A 21,025-nucleotide genomic window follows, 5' to 3' on the forward strand; every position below is an offset into this window, starting at 1 on the left:
TATTGAACACTCCTAGATCTTTTATAATAGATAAATGTTTATATTCATTCAATGACTTATGATACACTAGTTGTAATATCAACCAGTGCATTTTACCCATAAAATAATAAATGTATAAAATAGATGTAACATGCAACTATTGTGGAGTGTAACATATTTTGTTTATACAATTTTTTGTCATATTATTATGTCTGAAATCTGCAAAAGCCATGATTGTTCTGGCCGTGCGGTCTAAGGCGCTGCAGTCATGGACTGTGCGGCTGGTCCTGGCGGAGGTTCGAGTCCTCCCTCGGGCATGGGTGTGTGTGTTTGTCTTTAGGATAATTGAGGTTAAATAGTGTGTAAGCTTAGGGACTGATAACCTTAGCAGTTAAGTCCCATAGTATTTCTCACACATTTGAACATGATTGTTCTGACTCAATGGAAAGAAAATGTAAATAAACAAATAAATAAGTCCACAGCCCAAACATCTATGGCACCCCTATTGTGATCGTTTACTGTACCCTCATTAAGAAAAGCTTTACCCTTGCCGATGAAGACCTTCAACTTATTTCCTCCAATCTCCTCTCGCACATCAGAGACATCAATGAATTCCTCCATTTGCTCTCTACAGCTCCTGACCCTTTAATAACTGCTGCTCTGACTATGCCAAAATCCCCAATGCCCATGGTCTTGCCACTGTTGAACATTACTTATCACAATGTCAGTTTGATTATAAATCCATAATTAACTTCCTGTTAATGATTAACAACTATAGCACTAGCTACAACTAATTCCCCTGTGTTAGTTTTATCCATAAACATATCTATGGTATTGTCGTGGGCATGTGAATAGCATAACCCCATGCCAAAGTTTTCTAGGGACCTCTTGAGTAATTATTTCTAGCAACCCAGAATACTAAATTTTTAAACTGTCCAATCAGACACTTCCCTGGTGGCATTGAGAAGATCCATCAAGCATCCCATGAGGCACTCCGCTGGATCGAGTCCATCAACATTCGAGTGTAGTCTGAACCGTTTTAAAAATTGTGTACTATACATAATTTCATTGTTTTGCTAAATGAGTATTACTGTAATTGATGCATATGATAATAATAATAATAATAATAATTTGTTCCAGATCATTGACAACATTTTTGATCTGGAATCTGGCCAGGAACACAGTCTACCACTGCTTCAAATCTCAAAACCTTATCTCCATTTGTTCTACGCGTGCCTCTTTGACTCAGTAAACCACAGTTCTTTGAAATTGACCTCTGCTTCACTGCTGACTCTGTAAGAACCTTTGTTCATGACAAACCTGTCAAAATTTTCCATAAGAATTCACTTCCCCCCTTCCCAGCAACCTCTTTCTTCTCTGGTCAGTCAATATCATCTGACACCACAACAGCTGAGCCATACCCTCCAGTAGAGGTTTTACTACCTCTCAATGTGACCTAAAATGAGAAATGTCCTACCAAATATAATTCCCACAACTCCTAAAGTGATTTTCCACCATTTCTCCCAACCTGAGCAATGTCTGTGTCCACACCAATGACACTCACGTTCCAAGTGAATCACAGATCGTCATCCTGTGGAAAAAGAAGGGTGCAGTGATGTCATATTCATTGATTGCACTCCTACTATTATACTCTACCACTATCCCACTAGATAGTGTGAAACCATTCATGTAACATATTAACCTAGGCACATTACCATGAACCAACACTCATCTTCGATGAACAGCATCCACCAAACTGTGGTTGAAATACTGAATTACCTCTTCCAAAATAGTTTCCTTGTGGAAGATTGTAACACAGTTTCTGCTTTCAGTCACCCCATGAATGAAAAAATGGCAGATATTGAGACAAGTAACTGTAGAACAGAAAATAAATTATTGTTGTTTTTATTGTTATTGTTGTGGTCTTCAGTCCAGAGACTGGTTTGGTGCAGCTTTCCATGCTAGTCTGTCCTGTGCAAGCATCTACACTTTAATTTCAGAGATAAAATAGTCCTCCGTCTGGATCGTCAGGTAGGATCTACTCAGAAGGATGTCATCATCAAGAAAAGCAAAACTGGTTTTCTACAGGTCAGATTGTAGAATCTCAGATCTCTTAGTTGGCTAGGTAGGTTAAAGAATTTAAACAGAGAAAATGGTTAGGTTGAAATTTGATGTAGTGGAATTAGTTAATTGTGGCAATAAAAAGAATAGGAATCCTGGTCAGGACAGTACAAGTTTTAATTCATCAGGCAGTCGGAACTTTATGCAGAAAGCCCTTCATTGTTGTATACCAGCACATCATTTAAGTTGCTAGTTGTTCGTCACAGCGTTTTGAAATCAGTGACTCCTGAAATTTGAAGAGTACAGTGTCTCACGGTAGACTGGATGACTGGATCTGTGCTTGCGTGATTCCAGCTAGGAAAACACATTTTTCTTGACACTAGCATAGTCAAGACTTTGCAACACAGTAGGCACTGATTGGCAACTCTATTATCATAACAGTGGTTTGCGGATGTGGGACTGAGTGATCCAGCTACATTCTTTTGACTTTTTCTTGTCATCTCAATGGCATATTCTGAATAATTCACACTTAAGGCATCACACTGAGTTAATATGGTAAACATTTTTGATTCCAGATAGGTGGCTAAGGTATCCATACTCTCATCTTTCAGGTTGTGAGTTATCTAATTCAGTTAGTGTTTTACCGGTAACAATATTCTGTTTGCATTCTTTTTTAAATCTTGAAATGTATGTACATGATCAAATTGCCAAAATGTAAAGTGGTTTTTTGTGAAGAAGAAAAGTAATACTTACTGCAACAAGTACTTCAATCTCAGTTCTGCTTTCATTGTTTTCTGGAAAGAATATCTTGTGCATTATTTTGTACTTTTGTTTTTTCAGTTTCAAATTCGTATTAATTTATAAAGGCTTCTCATCTCGTGCCCTTTCAATATTTTGTGTAAATGGTACAGGCCATTTTCACAGAAAACTTATATTTCACATTTTGCCCAAATCTATTAGGCATTCTATACTTTACCTAGGCGCTCTATAGAACACCAGCATTTCACACAATGCCAGTAACATATCGATAATACTTCAACTTTCTGTTGGTACTCCTGATATCATAGTTGCGTACGACACCATACCGGATGCAGATACAGTCTCTTTGAGTTCAACAGTGCATAGTATCTTATTGTTCCTTGACATTTTGGACATGGGTGTTTGTATGAAATTTTAATTCTGTTAAAATAAGCTTCAACACAAGCAGAAGAGTATAAAATGTGCAATTCATTTGTATTTTTCAATAGTGTAATCTGCTGTTGGTTTGAAGCCGTCCCTCAGATCAGCAGCTGGTAGCACAGCTACGCTAAGGGCTGGCTGGAGCAGGCTGTGGATAACAGTGAGGGCATTGCAAACTGTCCATGGAGTTCTTCTTGTTGCTAGTTCAGTTGACATTTGGCAATACTGCTGATGATTTTTGGCACCTAATGATCATTCACTCACTTTCGGCATTGCTGCTGATTGATCCTGCTAAATTCTCGTAATATTTTCTTTCCATATTGATGAATGAATCTGAATAGTCATCAGGTTTATATGACATCAAAATTGAAAATTTAATTTTTCAACCCTTGGAAGGTCATTTCACCCTAAAATTTCCACTGGTTTTGTATTTCTTGGTGTGAACTGGCAGCATTAACTACCAAACTTATTCTGAAAAATAATAGAAGCGATTATGAAAGACAGGTTAATGAATTACCTGAATAAATACAATCTTTTAAGCAAATCACAGTTTGATTTCTGAAGTGGCAAAAATACGGAGTCGGCTATAGTAGAATTCACAAAAGTTGTACTTGATGCTCTTGATATAGATGAGTGTGTCACAGGCATATTTTTGGATCTTTCTAAGGTGTCTGATACAGTCGACCACAAGATTCTATTAAATAAATCAGAAGCATTAGGAATAAGAGGGGTAGCTCATGACTGGTTTCGATCATACCTAGCAGATAGAGTACAAAGAGTAGAGATAACACATACTTCAAATAGATCTAAACATTTAGTAAAACACTTATCAGAACCAAAATACATTAATATAGGGGTTCCGCAAGGTAGCATATTAGGACCAATACTATTCCTGATATACATCAATGACTTTTCCACTAGTGTTACTCATAGGGAAAAAATTCCCTTCGCTTATGACAGCAATATTATAGTCATTGAGAAAAGAAGAGAACTCCTTGCCAAGAAAGCAAATGAAACTCTCGAGGAAGTTTATGACTGGTCAATGAGCAATAAAGTGACATTGAACATAAAGAAAACTAATGCCATGAATTTCAGTTTGACGAGGAAAAATGACTGTTAAATTAAATGTAGATGGCACCTCTATAGACTGTGTAACAAACGCAAAATTTCTATGAATGAATATTGATTCTCAGCTGAAGTAGTGTGAACATACAAAGGCAGTTGCAAACAGAATGCCATCAGCATGTTATGCCCTTGGAATCCTATCATCAGTGTGTAACATGCAGTGTCTTTTAGTTACATATTTTTCATATGTACACTCAATTCTACTCAATTCTTAGCTATGGCATTCTTTTTTGGGGAACAAACACACAAAATATGAACACAATTTTCAAACTCCAGAAATGAGCCATAAGAATAATAACCAAAAATACTAGTCGAGCTCATTGTAAAAATCTGTTCAAAACGCTGGGGATTTTAAATGCTTCACCTGAATACATCTACCAGTCAGTTATACACATCAAAAATAACATTGGCAATTACTGCACATACAGCTCTGTCCATGACCATGCAACAAGAGATAGACTCAACTTACATTTACCAAGAAAAAATAAACATAAAACTCAAAACAGCATTTTCTACCAAGGAATAAAACTGTACAATAAATTACAGAAAGAGATTAAAAAAATTGCAAAAATACACTTATGTAAAATGGCACTAAAAAGGACTTGTTATGCAATATATTTTATACATTGAAAGATTACTTAGATAAAACAGAGTACGGGTTTGATAAAAAATGTTGTACAAATAAATAATAATAATAATTATTATTATAAAACATCCAACATAACACATAACACCTTCACTTTATGTTTTTTCCCTCCTTTTTTCTTTTCTAGAAATACTTACCCCCAATCTATGCATAGCACAATACTAACACCTCTTCCTCTTTCTGAGCTCAACATCTTACTCATTATGGAGGGATGCTGACTCAGTTTTTCAGGATAGTGAATGGGAAGTTGCGGTACAGAAAATGGCCCAGAGATGAAACAATGTGTGTGTAGTGTGTGTAGTGACCGAAAGTGAGATATGAGTGTACAGTGTGGCATTACATTATTTTAATAAGTTATTTGTAAAAAAAAGTATTGTATACCAGGAGTAAATCTAATGATTATGTCTAACTAGAAGTCTGTAAATATGTGTGTATACCACAAGTACTGTTGCTGGTTTGGATCTCTGACTACTGGTGTGTATTGCTTTGCCTTTTTCTTTTTTCTCTGGAAACAGTCAAGACAGAATTCAGTAACAAAATGCTAAGAAAACACTTTCACTGCACCATCTGAACGATCAGTCTATTTTTATATTTAAATTGTCAAGCTACTTCTGTAATACAATAAATTACATTCAATAATGTTTTTTTATTGTTGGTATTATTATTGCCATTTATTCAGTCTCAAGAGCTTTCCTATCCCTGTTTACTAAGAATGCATATGACCAATGAGTCTGGAAGAATGGAATCCTGGATGTTTTGCCATGCAGAATACGCGTATTTACCTCGGTGTCTCATCTCCAGAGCAATAGGAAAAGACCAAAAGAAAAAAAAATGACAATATGAGGCTAGGGATGCAAGTAAAACTTTGCAATAATTTCAGTTGATTTAATAACATGATGACAGATAAATTTGTGTCACAGTATATTACTCAACAATTGAATATGTAATATAGATTCTGCCATTGGTTCTAGTGTTACAACCATAAATGGAACATTACATTTGATAGTTTTGTTCTTTAGAGTTTCTTCTTGCTTTTGTTTACACAGCTACGTAAACTAACATGGAAGTTCTGGGTAGTCAAGTGTGTATTTCACTTGTAACATTCGATTTCGAATATAGTTCATAAGTCTTCTGGGAATCTTGATCTAATCCCTCAAAGAGCAGGCATAGTGGTCTACATTACAAATATTTAACAACATTATACAGGGTGGCCAAGGAGGAATGATCAGTACACAGGGATATGGCTGGAACAATCATTTGAAGCAAAAAAGGCTATAAAATACATACATTAAGAGGTGTTTTTTGTTGCACCGAGCTCTTCTCATGAAATTTCAGTGACCAGCTTTCTCTTCTGAATGTAAAAATATTTTACTATTATCAACCTACATAGGGAGAAATGATCATTGTAACAAAATAACAGAAATCAGAGATCATACAGAAAGAGTTAAGTGTTTATTTCACCCACATGCTGTTAGAGAGAGGACTAGTAGAGAAATAGTTAGAAGGTGTTTTGAAGAACCCTCACAGTCAGGCAATGAAGTATGAATTGCAGAATAGTGATGTAGATGTAGATGTAGATGAAGAGCTATGAGCACTTCTTCATCTTCAGTACTGTGAGACAAATCTCTTCTACTGCAAACTCTTTGCTTTGCATGTTCTGAAATGTGGCAGTATGGACCAAAACAAGGAAATAATGTCCAGGAAATGTTGGCTCTAAGGTGCATACCTTAAGAGCTATGAGCATTTATTGATCTTCACTACTGTGAAACACAACTTGTATATTGAAAGAGTGGTCATTGCTCTTAAGGCACGCATTTTAGAACCCACTTTTACTAAGACATTTTTTCTTGCTTTGGTGTATACTACCGTCTCCCAAAATATGGAAAGCAAAGAGCATGCAGTAGAAGAGATTCGTTTTAAAATATTGAAGATGAAGAAGTGGTCATAAGTCTTATTAAAGTATCCATTTTTGGGCCTTTGTTTACTAGACTTCTTGCTTCAAATGATTGTTGGTGTCATATACCTAAATATTGACCATTCCTCCTGGGACACCCTGTATGTAAAGTGAAAAACATACGAAGGCACAGAATTACACATAGCACACATTTCATTTCTGTGTTAATGAATGTAATTTTCAGTTTCTTATCTTCTGAATCATGAAATGAATTGTGATTCTTCAGTTTCTCCTGGCGTATTTGTTGCTCGAACAGTCCACGGGTATACTGCCGGTTCATAGTGTCCAACGGGCACAATATTTCGGCTATCAGACATGTCGCCATTGTCAGGTGCGCAGACGAACTGAGCTCCTGAGGGCGGCCGGCTGATTTAAATACTCTCCCCCCGCGGACAAGAAGTACAAACTGGCGACCAGGGCGGACGTAGCAAGCACATCGACACTACGACAGATTCCGACACCCACGTCTTCACGACCGCCGGCACACGGGCGCAAGCTGCGAAGAGAGCCGCCCGCGGGGGGAGGGGATTTAAATCGGCCGCCCGCCCTCAGGAGCTCAGTTCGTCTGCGCACCTGACGATGGCGACATGTCTGATCGCTGAAATATTGTGCCCGTTGGACACTATGAACCGGCAGTATACCCGTGGACTGTTCGAGCATGAAATGAATTGATTACTGCATGGCATCAATTATTCAAAGGCCTTTGAATATGTCTGCTTGTGTCTGTATATGTGTGGATGGATGTGTGTGTGTACGAGTGTATACCCGTCCTTTTTTCCCCCTAAGGTAAGTCCTCCCGCTCCCGGGATTGGAATGACTCCTTACCCTCTCCCTTAAAACCCACATCCTTTCATCTTTCCCTCTCCTTCCCTCTTTCCTGATGAAGCAACCGTTGGTTGCGAAAGCTAGAATTTTGTGTGTATGTTTGTGTGTCTGTCGACCTGCCAGCGCTTTCGTTTGGTAAGTCACATCATCTTTTTCTAATAAATAAAATGTTATATAACACTTCCCACTCTTGGCAGTGTTATTACTTTATATGCTCTTTGCACTTGCTAGCATCTAGTGCACCATAATTATTTCAGTTTAGGGAAAGTTCGTGTGATGTAAATGCAACTAGAAAAGCAGCCTGTCCATTCAAAGATATAGACATCTGCGTTAAAATTACTATTCATTTCCACAATAAAGCAATCGCAAATATTTGGGCCTACAATACACAATCTTTTTGTGTTCCTTTTCCAGACAGTACCACTAGGTGCTGTCAAAAAGGCATAAATACAAACTGTCTATGCCTTATTAACTGAAAGAAAGCCACCTGATGGTGGAGGCATCATCCTCCATAATGCACAGTGAGAGGAACAATAACTGTGACTGACTGGTAATTTATATTTTCAATTTGTATGATTTCAACTCTGAACTCTTTTTTCCAAAGATTTATTAAGCCTTGTGTGTCACATATATCATGGACTGAACAATGTACCACATTTTGTGACTAGCAGATCTGCCAACACTTACGTTTCACAACTCATTCTGACCTGGCCTTCTCCTTTTCGTTCATCTGCAACCCACAAACTGTGAAGCATGTACTGAATATAAGACTCATTTGTATATTAATTACTCATCCCTATATGTGATACTGTTGTTAAGAAACTGCATTTCTTCTATATTGTAAAAAAAATCTGTAACACCTGAACTCATTCCCCTTTTCCTGGTTTTTATATTTAATATGATAAAGCAAGTCCAATTTCATGGTTAACTCCAGACAAAATACTACAAGAAAAGAAGATAAAGAGTTTGTTAAAACAGCTAACATGAAACTGATATGTACAGTAGAGGAAAAAAATTGTGGAGGCAGACAAAGATTAAAATATGAGGAGGACCAGGGCTGGGAGGGGGAGCGGTTAGTGGAAAGTAGGAAGTACAGACAGCTCCGAGCCAGATATGTCAAATTCCACATCTGAACATGGCGTTACCTGCTTGCAAAATTACTGTTCTTAAAAATAAATATTAACCAACCACCACCACTGACTATTAATACATCCTGATAACAATGAATGAAAACAAATTGCTCACCTTGGAAAAGGGTTGAGGAAAAGTGGTGTGTCATAGTAGCCAAGAGCTTTGGCTACAGTTGTATGTATATCACTGCTGTAAGTGCCTGCCATCCAGATTCTCAGACACACAGCGAGACTTGGTAGAGAGGTTGCCAACAGTTCACACATTATCGCATAGTGATCATACCTGGAAAAAAAAAAAAAAAAAAAAAAAAAAAAGCCAGAATGCTTACTCAGATTTTAAGTGATCACAATTCTATAATTAAAACTGACTTATACATAATATTAGACTTATGCACATACATCCAAGGTTTTCATTCACATATAATTTCATTTCATGCTCTCAATGTGATCACCGCTGGTGACACAAAAAAATATCCAAACACTACTCTGTCACAAGCCACACATTTTGCAGCATTTGAGGGATGATGCATTCAACATTTTGAATGGTTCTTTCATACAATGTGCAAATATCCCGTTTGGTGCAGCATACACCTTGGTCATAACATATCCGAAAAGGAAAGAATCCATCAGGGTGGTGTCTGGTGATCTCAATGGCCATGGTATTGAGCCGTCCCTTCCAATCCACCAAATCAGATATTCTTAACCCAATAACTCTTGGATACATGTTGCCCCATGTGGTGGTGATTCATCTAGCTGAAATATTAATGGGGCTGCATCTTCTGGAATTAGGGTATCGCATACTTCTGAAGAATATCCAAGTTAACTGCAACCAATAACATATATTTCCTGGGAGAATTAAATGAAATGTTGCTTCACTGGAACTGCTATCTTTCATTAAAAAAATCATTCACTTTGATATGGAATAATATGGTATTTGTAAATTCTTGTCATTGTTCAGAGATTGGAGAGAGTATAATGCCCATTCAACAGCAAGGTCATGAGAGATTCTGGTTGTTCATAATCATGTGATTTCAATTGTTGTAAAATACGAATTTTGTAAATGTACGGTTGTGTCTGTTTGTGCACCAAACAACTTTGTATTTTTCCTGTAACAACGCTATAATTTTAAGCGTATGTTGATGATGATGTTTCCAGCGACAGGTTCAGAAGCTGAAACACACTACGATGAAAACTGCATTTTTCAAGATACTAAAAAGAAACTATCATAAACATATAGCACAAGTCAATAGTAATAGCCGTTTAGAATCAGAGTAAATGTTCTGATATATAGCAAGTGATTCAAAAGTTTCTGCTCTTTACTCAGTGAAGTTGCTCCATTTCATTGAGCCAAAGTCCAAAACAAGTGGAAACAATTCATTTACACTAATTAATATTTCCATTTTTCTCCCAATACAGTATTCCATTCTCATATGTAAAAGAAAAACTTAATCGATTTACTAACAAACTTACTCAACTATACAACAAATATATCACAAATATATCCCCTCCCTCCCTAAACACCGGAAAAGTAAGAAAGAAACCTGCACTTTGGCTAACTGAGGAACTATAACATCTCATGACTCTCAATGCAAAACTTAAACATGGCCATACATTAACTGGCAACAGAAATAAACCGGCTGCCCTATGGAAAAACCTGCATGGTCTTGGTGTAGGCTTATTCTATTGTCCCTGCCAACAAACTGAACTGGTACTTCACACTACCTACAACCACAACTGAACCACAAATGAAACAGAGACTCTTTGATTACTTCATCTGTAGTCAGGTAGATACAGTATTTCTTGATTTCCGTTAAACACGTTTGACTCAGTACCACCTACATGCTTACAGACAAAAGTACGATCATACAGGATAACTGAAATTTGTAACTGGATTGAGAACTTTTTGGTAGGGAGGATGCAGCTTGTTATCTTGGATGGAGAATCACTGTCAGATCTAGAAGAAACTTAAGGTGTGCCACAGGGAGGTGTATTTGGACCCTTACTATTCATGTAGTATATTAGTCATCTTGCAGACAATACTAATAGTAACCCTAGACTTTTTGCAGATGATGCAGTTATCTATAATGAAGTAATGTCTGAAAGAAGCTGCAAAATATTCAGTAAGATCATGATAAGATTTGTACAGGGTGCAAAGACTGGCAAACTGCTTTAAATGTTCAGAAATGTAAATATGTTCACTTCACAGAAAGGAAAAAAATGTAGTGTCCTATGACTATAATGTCAATGAGTCCCAGTCAAAATCAGCCAACATGTAAAAATACCTGGGAGTAACACTTTGTATGGATATGAAATGGAATGATTCACATAGACTCTGTTGTGGGTAAAGTAGCTGGTAGACTTCAGCTTATTGGTAGAATACTGGGGAAGTGCAATAAGTCTACAGAGGATATTACTTACAAATCACTTGTGTGACCCATTCAAGACTACTGCTCAAGTGTGTGGGACCAGAACCAAAAAGGACTAAGAGGGGATATTGGACATATACAGAGAAGGGCAGTGCAAATTGTTCCAGATTTGTTTGACCTGTGGGAGAGTGTCACAGAGGCACTAAAGAAACTGAACTGGTAGACTCTTGAAGAAAGACTTAAACTATCATGAGAAAGTCTACTAACAAATTTTCAAGAACCACCTCTAAATGATGACTCTGGGAATATATTACAACCCTGTAAACATTAATCACATGTGAATCATGATGAAAAGATTAGATTAATTACAGCATGCAGAGAGACATTCAAACAATCATTCTTTCCGCACTTCATCACTCATTCTTTCCACACCCCATATATGAATGGAACGGGAAGAAACCCTACTAACTGGTACAATAGAATGTACCCTGCATCAAGCACTTCATGGTAGTTTGCAGAGTATAGATGTAGATACATGGGGATAAATGACTGTACAACAAAAATTCTATCTAAACCATGTTACATGCAATACCATCAAAAAATCTATCAAGCATATCAGATCGGTAACTACTGGACACAGGAGTATCACAGTTCAAATTATGAAGCTTATTACTGACCCGCTATAACAGATATGTTTACCCACTCCTTAACTGCAAGCATTTCCCCTGAGGCTCTCAAACAGGGACTAGTTAATCCATTACCAAAAAGGATGTAACCACTGCACCCTCTGATTACCAACTTACTTGCATTTTACCAGCACTGTCCAAGGCCTCAGAATATATAGCTAATGATCAGTAACAAACTACCAAACTACAAATGACCTACTAGACGAATACTGATCATGCTTCCATAAACATAACAGCAGAACATCTGCCTTAATAAAGGTAACAGATGGCTTGAAGCTTGCTGCTGATGCACAAGAGGCAACTACAATGTGCTTCTTAGGCTTCAACAAAGCCTTTGATACTGTCAACTATGACCAATGTGTCACATCTGGCATCAGAAAGTCACAGTGGAGGACATCCCTTCGGGCTAGGTATTAGGTCCTACGCCCTTTTCACTGTACGTAAATGATGTGTCATTAGTTTTTACCTACTACCTACTAATACCACATGTATGCTGATGATCTCGAGTTGTGTCTAAGGGCAAAACCAATAAACCTGAAGCCAGCTCTCAAGTATATCAATACTGACCTGTGTGCACTCCAAACAAAAGCGTTGGTATGTCGATAGAGACACAAACAAACACTAACACACACACAAAATTCAAGCTTTCGCAACCCACGGTTGCTTCATCCCTCTTTCCTGGGTTGTGAAAGCTTGAATTTTGTGTGCGTGTTCGTGTTTGTTTGTGTCTCTATCGACATACCAATGCTTTCGTTTGGTAACTTACATCATCTTATATAAACAGAGATTCTGTAACTTACCAAATGAAAGCATTGGTACGTTGATAGAAACAATAACAAACACAAACACACACACAAATTTCAAGCTTTCGCAACCCACCGTTGCTTCATCAGGAAAGAGGGAAGGAGAGGGAAAGACGAAAGGATGTGGGTTTTAAGGGAGAGGGTAAGGAGTCATTCCAATCCCGGGAGCAGAAAGACTTACCTTGGGGGGAAAAAGGGACAGGTATACACTCGCGCACACACACACATATCCATCCGCACATAACAGACACAAGCAGACATATGTAAAGGCAAAGAGTTAGGGTATAGACGTCAGTCGAGGCGGAAGTACAGAAGCAACGATGTTATTGAATTAGCGGAGGTTGAGCCCTGGTGGGTAATGGGAAGGAGTTCTGATAGGTTGGTGTCAGTGGGAAGTATCCAGATAACCCGGACGCTGTAACGCTGTGCCAAGATGTGCTGACCGTGCACCAAGGCATGTTTAGCCACAGGGTGATCCTCATTACCAACAAACACTGTCTGCCTGTGTCCGTTCATGCGAATGGACGGATTGTTGCTGGTCATTCCCACATAGAAAGCTTCACAGTGTAGGCACGTCAGTTGGTAAATCACATGGGTACTGTCACATGTGGCTCTGCCTTTGATCGTGTACACCTTCTGGGTTACAGGACTGGAGTAGGTGATGGTGGGAGGGTGCATGAGACAGGTTTTACACCAGGGGCGGTTACAAGGGTAGGAGCCAGAGGGTAGGGGAGGTGGTTTGGGGATTTCATAGGGATGAACCAAGAGGTTATGAAGGTTAGGTGGACGGCGGAAAGACACTCTTGGTGGAGTGGGGAGGATTTCGTGAAGGATGGATCTCATTTGAGGGCAGGATTTGAGGAAGTCGTATCCCTGCTGGAGAGCCACATTCAGAGTCTGATCCAGTCCCGGAAAATATCCTGTCACAAGTGGGGCACTTTTGGGATTCTTCTGTGGGAGGTTCTGGGTTTGGGGGGATGAGGAAGTGGCTCTGGTTATTTGCTTCTGTACCAGGTCGGGAGGGTAGTTGCGGGATGTGAAAGCTCTTTCAGGTTGTTGGTGTAATGGTTCAGGGATTCGGGACTGGAGCAGATTTGTTTGCCACGAAGACATAGGCTGCAGGGAAGGGACCGCTTGATATGGAATGGGTGGCAGCTGTCATAATGGAGGAACTGTTGCTTGTTGGTGGGTTTGATGTGGACGGATGTGTGAAGCTGGCCATTGGACAGATGGAGGTCAACGTCGAGGAAAGTGGCATGGGATTTGGAGTAGGACCAGGTGAATCTGATGGAACCAAAGGAGTTGAGGTTGGAGAGCTGAAATACTGCCAAACCAAGAAAACAAAGGCTATTTCGGCACAAAAGGCATTGAAGTTTTTGCAAAAGCAAACAATCCAATCAAAATTTTCCCAATCTCCACTTTTTTCAACAGTCAGTTTCAAACAACTAAGACTTTGTTCGTCTTCACTCAAGTAGCATGATAACATTTTATATTAGCACATCTAATCACTTACAAACACAAAAAAGATGCAAATTTTGCCAAAAGCAGATGCGAACAGATAAATGTGAATTTTGCCAAGAACAGAGGCTACATTTTCTGTCCCTAATAATGGGACTCATCCGCATTTCAATCATACTGCTCGTGATGCACTGTATGGTATTACTGAAGACAGATGGATAGAATGGGAGGGCCAGTTACACGGTCAGGGCATTCCCAAAAGTTCAGTCCTTTGTCATGTGAGCTGTGGAACCACCCAGGTCAACGTCGTGTGACTAGGGCCTTCCATCGGGTAGACCGTTCACCAGGTGCATGTCTTTCGATTGGACGCCACTTTCGGCAACTTGCGCATCGATGGGGATGAAATGATGATTAGGACAACACAACACCCAGTCCCTGAGCGGAGAAAATGTACGACCCAGCCAGGAATCAAACCCGGGTCCTGAGGATTGACATTCTGTCGCGCTGATCAGTCAGCTACCGGGGGCGGACACCCAAGTCAATTGGTTTATGGAACAGACATTCTTCATGTGGAGATGATTAATTAAAAAGTAATGAAAGTCTTCAAAACTATTTCCCACTTGTGAAATTAGAAATATGTTCTTTTGATAAAATCTCAAATATGAAGGCTTTTCAGATATACCTTTATATGATTCTTTTTCCTTTTTCAGTCAGAAACACCATCCTCCCCACTGAACTGTTGAACTTTTGTAAAAATATTTGCCACATCCAGAACAGCTCCTCCTTTCCTTGCAAAAATTCAAATATGACCCTATTAATACATTGACACATTAGTCCCAAGACTTCTATTTTTTCACATTGAACTACTTAGTTTAAAGTGGAACAAATGTGTGCTAAAAGCTGCATACTTTAGATTGGTGATGTAAAGTGTAATTCAGCTCTATAATACATCCATACTGCTGGCCATTAGAATTGCAGTATCACGGCGACGGTATACACGACCACCAAATTGCCATGAAGTGTACTACATATATCTGATTAGCATTTCAATGCAATTGCACGCAATAGGTAGGAGTAATGCCATTTATATACTGTATATAAGGAACAATTACACAGCAGGTATCTCATTAAAAATCACATTTTAATGTTGTTTGCTTGAGAGGTCACATTATGCTTCATGTAAGAATGACAAACGCCTGTCAGCAACTTAGCAACTTTTGCAACAGCAGCAGGACCACGAGCTGTTGAGACGGAAGATTTTTTTCCCACAATATGGGTGCTTGTGTTGTCAGCACTCATGACTGTCATGCGAATATGAGCTCTCAAAGGACCCATGTTACTAGTACCCAAGAGGCAAACCATACTGTTCACTCGTCTGCACAACATTGTACAGCCAGGTGACATATCTCGAGTCAGGAAATGGGATTATTTACAATGATACAAGTATCTACACACAAACATAGTGCAACAATGTCTGGAGCATCACAAACTGTCAAGATAGTGACCACTGTATCAGCTTCCTTTGACACGAGAGTAGAGAGAAAGCAGAGCTGACAGTGGAACATCCACTGACAATTCTGGACACAGCAGCAGTATCATATCAACTTTTCAGACAAGTTCTGGTTTCTACAACATATGGTCCCAGCACTGGTAAAGTTCATTGGGGACAACACTGGTCAAGTTTAGCATTGGGGCTAAGACTTTTTCTGACCATATGGAGTTGTGGCACTAGGTTTGTTACAGACATTCTGCAACTCTCAGTCTAAAATCAATCCGTCGCAGTATACAGTTGAGGTTGGAGGGACTTTGTTTCCACTGGGTGACACTACTGCCACAGAGACAATGTCAAAAGGTGCACTGATCATGAACGTGTTGCCAACTGCACTGTGTACATGCATACTAAAGGTGGGTTTTCACGATAATGTACTGTCACGTATATGGATATTAGTTCAGGTTTCTGTAGGTACACATTTATCACAAGAAATGTTATGTTTGGCTGGGCCACTTGAAAATAATGAGCATTTTCATTTAGTGCACCATTTTGTATGCAGAAGCATAGCAGGCATAACTATTGTGAATGGTGAATATATGGTTCCGGTTAGCCACAAGCATGCTGTCACTGAGTCTGCACTGCATGACAAATTGGGTCGTCTGCAGGGCAGTGGCCGGCAAGCTATGGAAGCAGTACTGTTAAGACATTACAGATTTCTTTAATGCCCAGAGTCTATTACCCATCACTCCTGTTATCCGACATTACATTATAATAATGCTCCAGTTATAGAAAGCCATACTGCATACCAAAGCTTTTGCAACCACTCATAGAAGAGTGCTGGTAGAGGGCTCCATAGAATTTAGTTATGGTCCTTGGGGCACCCATGGTCATGGTCCTAACAAAACTGACCAATGGCATCAAAAATTGTCACTTTTGTTGTGACAATAGATGCTTGAATGCTCAACCACCAACAACACCTACCAGATACCAAATATCATGGAGACGCTCTAACAGTTTCGATGACAAGAGAAGCGGTGCAAAACTGGATTGTGAACTTCACACTTTTCTTACTACAGTTGACTTACTTGAAACATTTAGCCAATCTTCTTCTCTGAATATATGGCCACGTCAATCTCCACAACTTTGTCTCCGAAGAAATAATGCTGGTTAAAGGAACTAACAAATACTCTCTCTCTCTCTCTCTCACCAGAAATAACTCGGTACCCTCATACTTTCAGTTCAGGTATATTTTCATCTCCACAAGTTTTACATAAACATACATATTCTTGCAAGTCAACTACGATGATACCCGTTACATACTATTAAATATAATTACATTCTGGTGGGTTTCATAACCACCAGAAATTCAAAACCAGGTCTTGCTACTCGCAAGTCTAACACCAAGATTAAGAAAGAGTCTCTAGACGAATCATATTTCATTTGTTCATAACAATTACAATCATTACACCGTCAAAGAATAACATTTGCTTGCCCCTTGTACGTCACATACAGCTTCTGTGGTCATAGCAGTAAACACTTGTCTACGCCGATCGACTGCCACAATTGCAGTATTCTCCCAATACATGTCAATCCTGCACACACAAAAACCAGTGGCGCAGTAGACGTATCTCCGCTCTTCCATACTCATACTTAAAATATCGAGTGTTTGAGATGGTGGAAGATGGAGTGTCTCTAGAATTTTATGATATTTTATACATATTCATTATATACGTTATCCCACAATGCTAATTCACATTTCAATCAGTATACATTATATTTCTTCTAGTACTCGTGTACTTGATATCTAGCTCTTCTTTCTTCATTTTGATAATAACTATCTGAGCATTTCACCTACTACTGGAGTTAGTACTTTTACATCTAGGAATCGTGTGAACAACATTCTTGATTTCCAATCACAAACTCCAGGTGTCACAGACACTTAATTATGTCATTCCTTACTCTACTTCTCTGTACTGTTTTTTCTTTAGAAGGTACTAGTTTCATTATCTACCATAGCTTGTAGTCTGGAGGAACTCTGGGAAAATGAACATGTTCTTTCTGACACTCATAAAACATAATAATGCTAGTGGTATATAGAATCCAAACTTACCAGAATAATCTCCACAAAATTTTGTGACTTTTCTCACGATACTGCCCTTTCCCCTCTAGGAACAGTACCTACATGTTACATATGGGTTGACCCTATGAGTGCACTCCCTCCTTCTGTTTCAGTAGGTATGTCCCTTTTGATTCCTATTTTCCTATGGAACAGGTCTGACCTATACTGTCTGCACAGTATAGGTCAGGCTTTCTTAGGCCTGCCTACCTGCCCTTTTATATCCAATAAATGCTGGGTGCGCCCTCCTTATCCTTCCTGAATAGGTATCATGGTTCATCTCGCTAGTATACATCTTTATGTACACTATAATTAAATATTGTCTGGAAACTAAATCTGTTTCACACTAAACACTCACTTCTTAATACTTCATTTAATCCTCTAGAGTCCTCCATTACATTTCCACTCCTATGTTTCCAGTATACACCACATATATATTATTCAATATATAATACCTTTACTTATGCTATACCTGTCCCACTATCCTACAAATCGTCAGAACAAATGTTGCGGTGGCCCGGTGTAGTGTTAAGCTCTCTCTATATAGCTTACGCATTTTCCGTGGACTTACTTGTTGAAGAATGCTGGTTCTGCTTTCTTGCAGCGCCGATGTCTTCTGCTAGCACCGGACGCTTCTCCGAAGATTTCACTGCTAGGAAGGGGAAATTTCCACTCTCTCTCACTCTCTCTCTTCTTATTTAAAAAATACGCTACTCTTGGAATATCATTCAGTGCACCAGAACATATTTATCTCCACTTTGTACAAAAAAACAACTAAACTTTATGATGTAAGACCACACATTACCGGGCACCCAGAATCAGTTAATTACACATTTTTGAACACAATTAATACATAAGCTTTTGTCGTGGCTGACTATCCACGTCCAGTCCATGTGCTCTCAACAGCAGTTCACCGTCTAATAAACAGTCACTATTTTGAGTATCTCCATTTGTTTTTTAACAATACAATGCTAATTTACTCTTTGCAGCCGGCCACGGAGCTTCCGGGCCGTATTTGCTTATTCTTGGCAGGTCGCGCTGAACACTTGCCAGCGCCGACGAATTATCTCCCTTCCAGTTTCGCCTGCACAAACAATAAATGGGTGCAGTATCCCATGCTCATCCTTATGCCCTGCTTTAAAATAACGCGTGTTCGAAATGGCTGGAACACAAGTGTCTCCAGACTTTCATAAAATTCTGGGGGCACTACAATGTTTGAGTGGTATTCCTGAGTAATTATCACAATTAGTTCCTCCCTGGCTTATGCTCATTAGTTCCTCCTTGGCTTGTGCTCTCCTTAACTACTCACACTACCTTCTTATGTATTCACTCACACTTCCTTTTTATGTAGCCCTGATGTGAAATTATCATAGTTTTTATATCCTTATGTACATATGCAATATAGAATCGTCATTGTTCTTATACATATATTTCCTATATATACATATTAATAAATATCTACTTGATAGTTTTCTCAAGTAACTGGGCGATGTAGAACCGTCACAATATACAGCCATGTGTACATATTTCTCCATGTGCACATTCTTTCCCCCTGCAACACTTGACAGTTCTTACATCATTTTTATCTGTACTTTCATTATTTGCGTCTTCATGTTTCGTTGTGTGTATGCATAAGTGTGTCTGTGTATCCTGATTCTTTGACCTACTTATATGAAATAAGTTGAAGGTTATTGGAAACCATAGAAAATAAGAAGGACTTCAGCAATAGAAGTATATGAATATGTAAAGAGGGAAAAATAGACTGCTACTAAGATGAGAAGTAAGAAAGGAAAAAGTAGAAATGGTTGCTAATATAAACCTTCCCATCTACATCACATTTCATAAAGTGTATAAAATATTCTATACTAAATACACAATTATACATTACAATCAAATAGTTATTTAGTTAATCACTTTACACTTTATTTTATACATACATAAAATACTCTGTTCAGTTTGTGTCATCTAGACATCACTCGGTTTAAACAGTATCATCATATTATACTTTTCACTCAAATAATATTTTATTCGTTTCATTTCCTGTCTGGAGATCACAGTTCATCTGCGATTCTCTTAAGTTTTCTACTTTACCATCATATCCAATTTTCTACGTAATAAAATTACAGGATAGTTTAAGAATTCAAGAATAGATTACAGAATAGTTTAAGATTTGAAGGGAATTTGGTGCAAGAAAAAACAGCACAGAATAAACACCGAAAACAACTAGGGATCCAACGGTCGTCACTCTGCCCATTAACACAGAACAGTAACATCCCTGGGAGACAGATGTGACCCCGCCATTTATGGACCAATACTTCTCATTAAATTTTGTGTGAAAGCCTGCCCACAACAAAACAATTACCACTTTACTAGGAAACACAACATTAAGTACAGTTATTCTATTTTCTACTCTGTCATGGACAATTCTGAATTCTTTGCACAAGTCATCTATAACACTGTTGTTATCATTAAGTTTGGAAAAAGCAACAGTCGAAAGTTTCCGGAGATTATCCTCACGGCAATGTTTCCATCGATTATTTCCTCTACCTGTTCCTCCAGATTACTTATATTTATTAAATCTGAAGTGACTGGCTTCGCTTTAACATTCCTTTCCATGTTATCAATTCGAGTGTTAATGCCTGCAATTTGCGACTGGACCATAGGTAGTAATTTATCCTGTTTTTCCAAACCCTCTCTTGCGTTGCGCAACTGCTGCTTCACAGCATCGAATGTAACATTGCTTACGCTTTGAAATGATCCTGACTTTACGCTAAGTTCAGTTTCTACATTATTACATTTATCTTCAATATCAAATTCTAGTTTTCTAGCTAAATTCTGAAATTCCTCATTCTGCCTCTGGTCAAAGTCAGTAAACAGTTGATTTACATGAGTCATGAGTATTCAAAGAACTAGTTAGTTCACTCTTTAAATCTAACTTCAGAGTTTTGACTTTATTATTTAGAGTGTCAAATTCAGTCTTTAATAAAGATATATTTGTTGCTTGACTGTTCAAGGTTCCACTCTGGTTACTTAAAGCTTCACTCTGAGCATCTAATTTAATATTTAATTGGGTAGTCACTGAATCTAATTTAAGACTCTGAGCATTTAAAACTGCGCTCTGTGCTTCTAAATGTTTACTTAAAGTAGTAATTTGGGCATTTGACTCTGTTATTTGGTTATATATTTAATAACTAAATTTGCTATT

The 21,025-nt window shown here is 38.4% G+C and overlaps 1 protein-coding gene across 3 annotated transcripts in view; it reads right to left on the reverse strand.

Moving 5' to 3' along the window:
* LOC124595842 (hexosaminidase D-like) overlaps window positions 1-21,025 on the reverse strand; it is a 232,136-nt gene that overhangs the window by 52,820 nt on the left and 158,291 nt on the right. For all 3 annotated transcript variants that reach the window (XM_047134742.1, XM_047134743.1, XM_047134744.1), the window contains exon 8: window positions 9,015-9,182. In XM_047134742.1, coding sequence (XP_046990698.1) covers window positions 9,015-9,182 — 168 coding nt within the window. The remainder of the gene's footprint in view (window positions 1-9,014; window positions 9,183-21,025) is intronic.

Source organism: Schistocerca americana, chromosome 2 (assembly GCF_021461395.2).
Source record: "Schistocerca americana isolate TAMUIC-IGC-003095 chromosome 2, iqSchAmer2.1, whole genome shotgun sequence".
Lineage (NCBI taxonomy): Eukaryota > Metazoa > Arthropoda > Insecta > Orthoptera > Acrididae > Schistocerca > Schistocerca americana.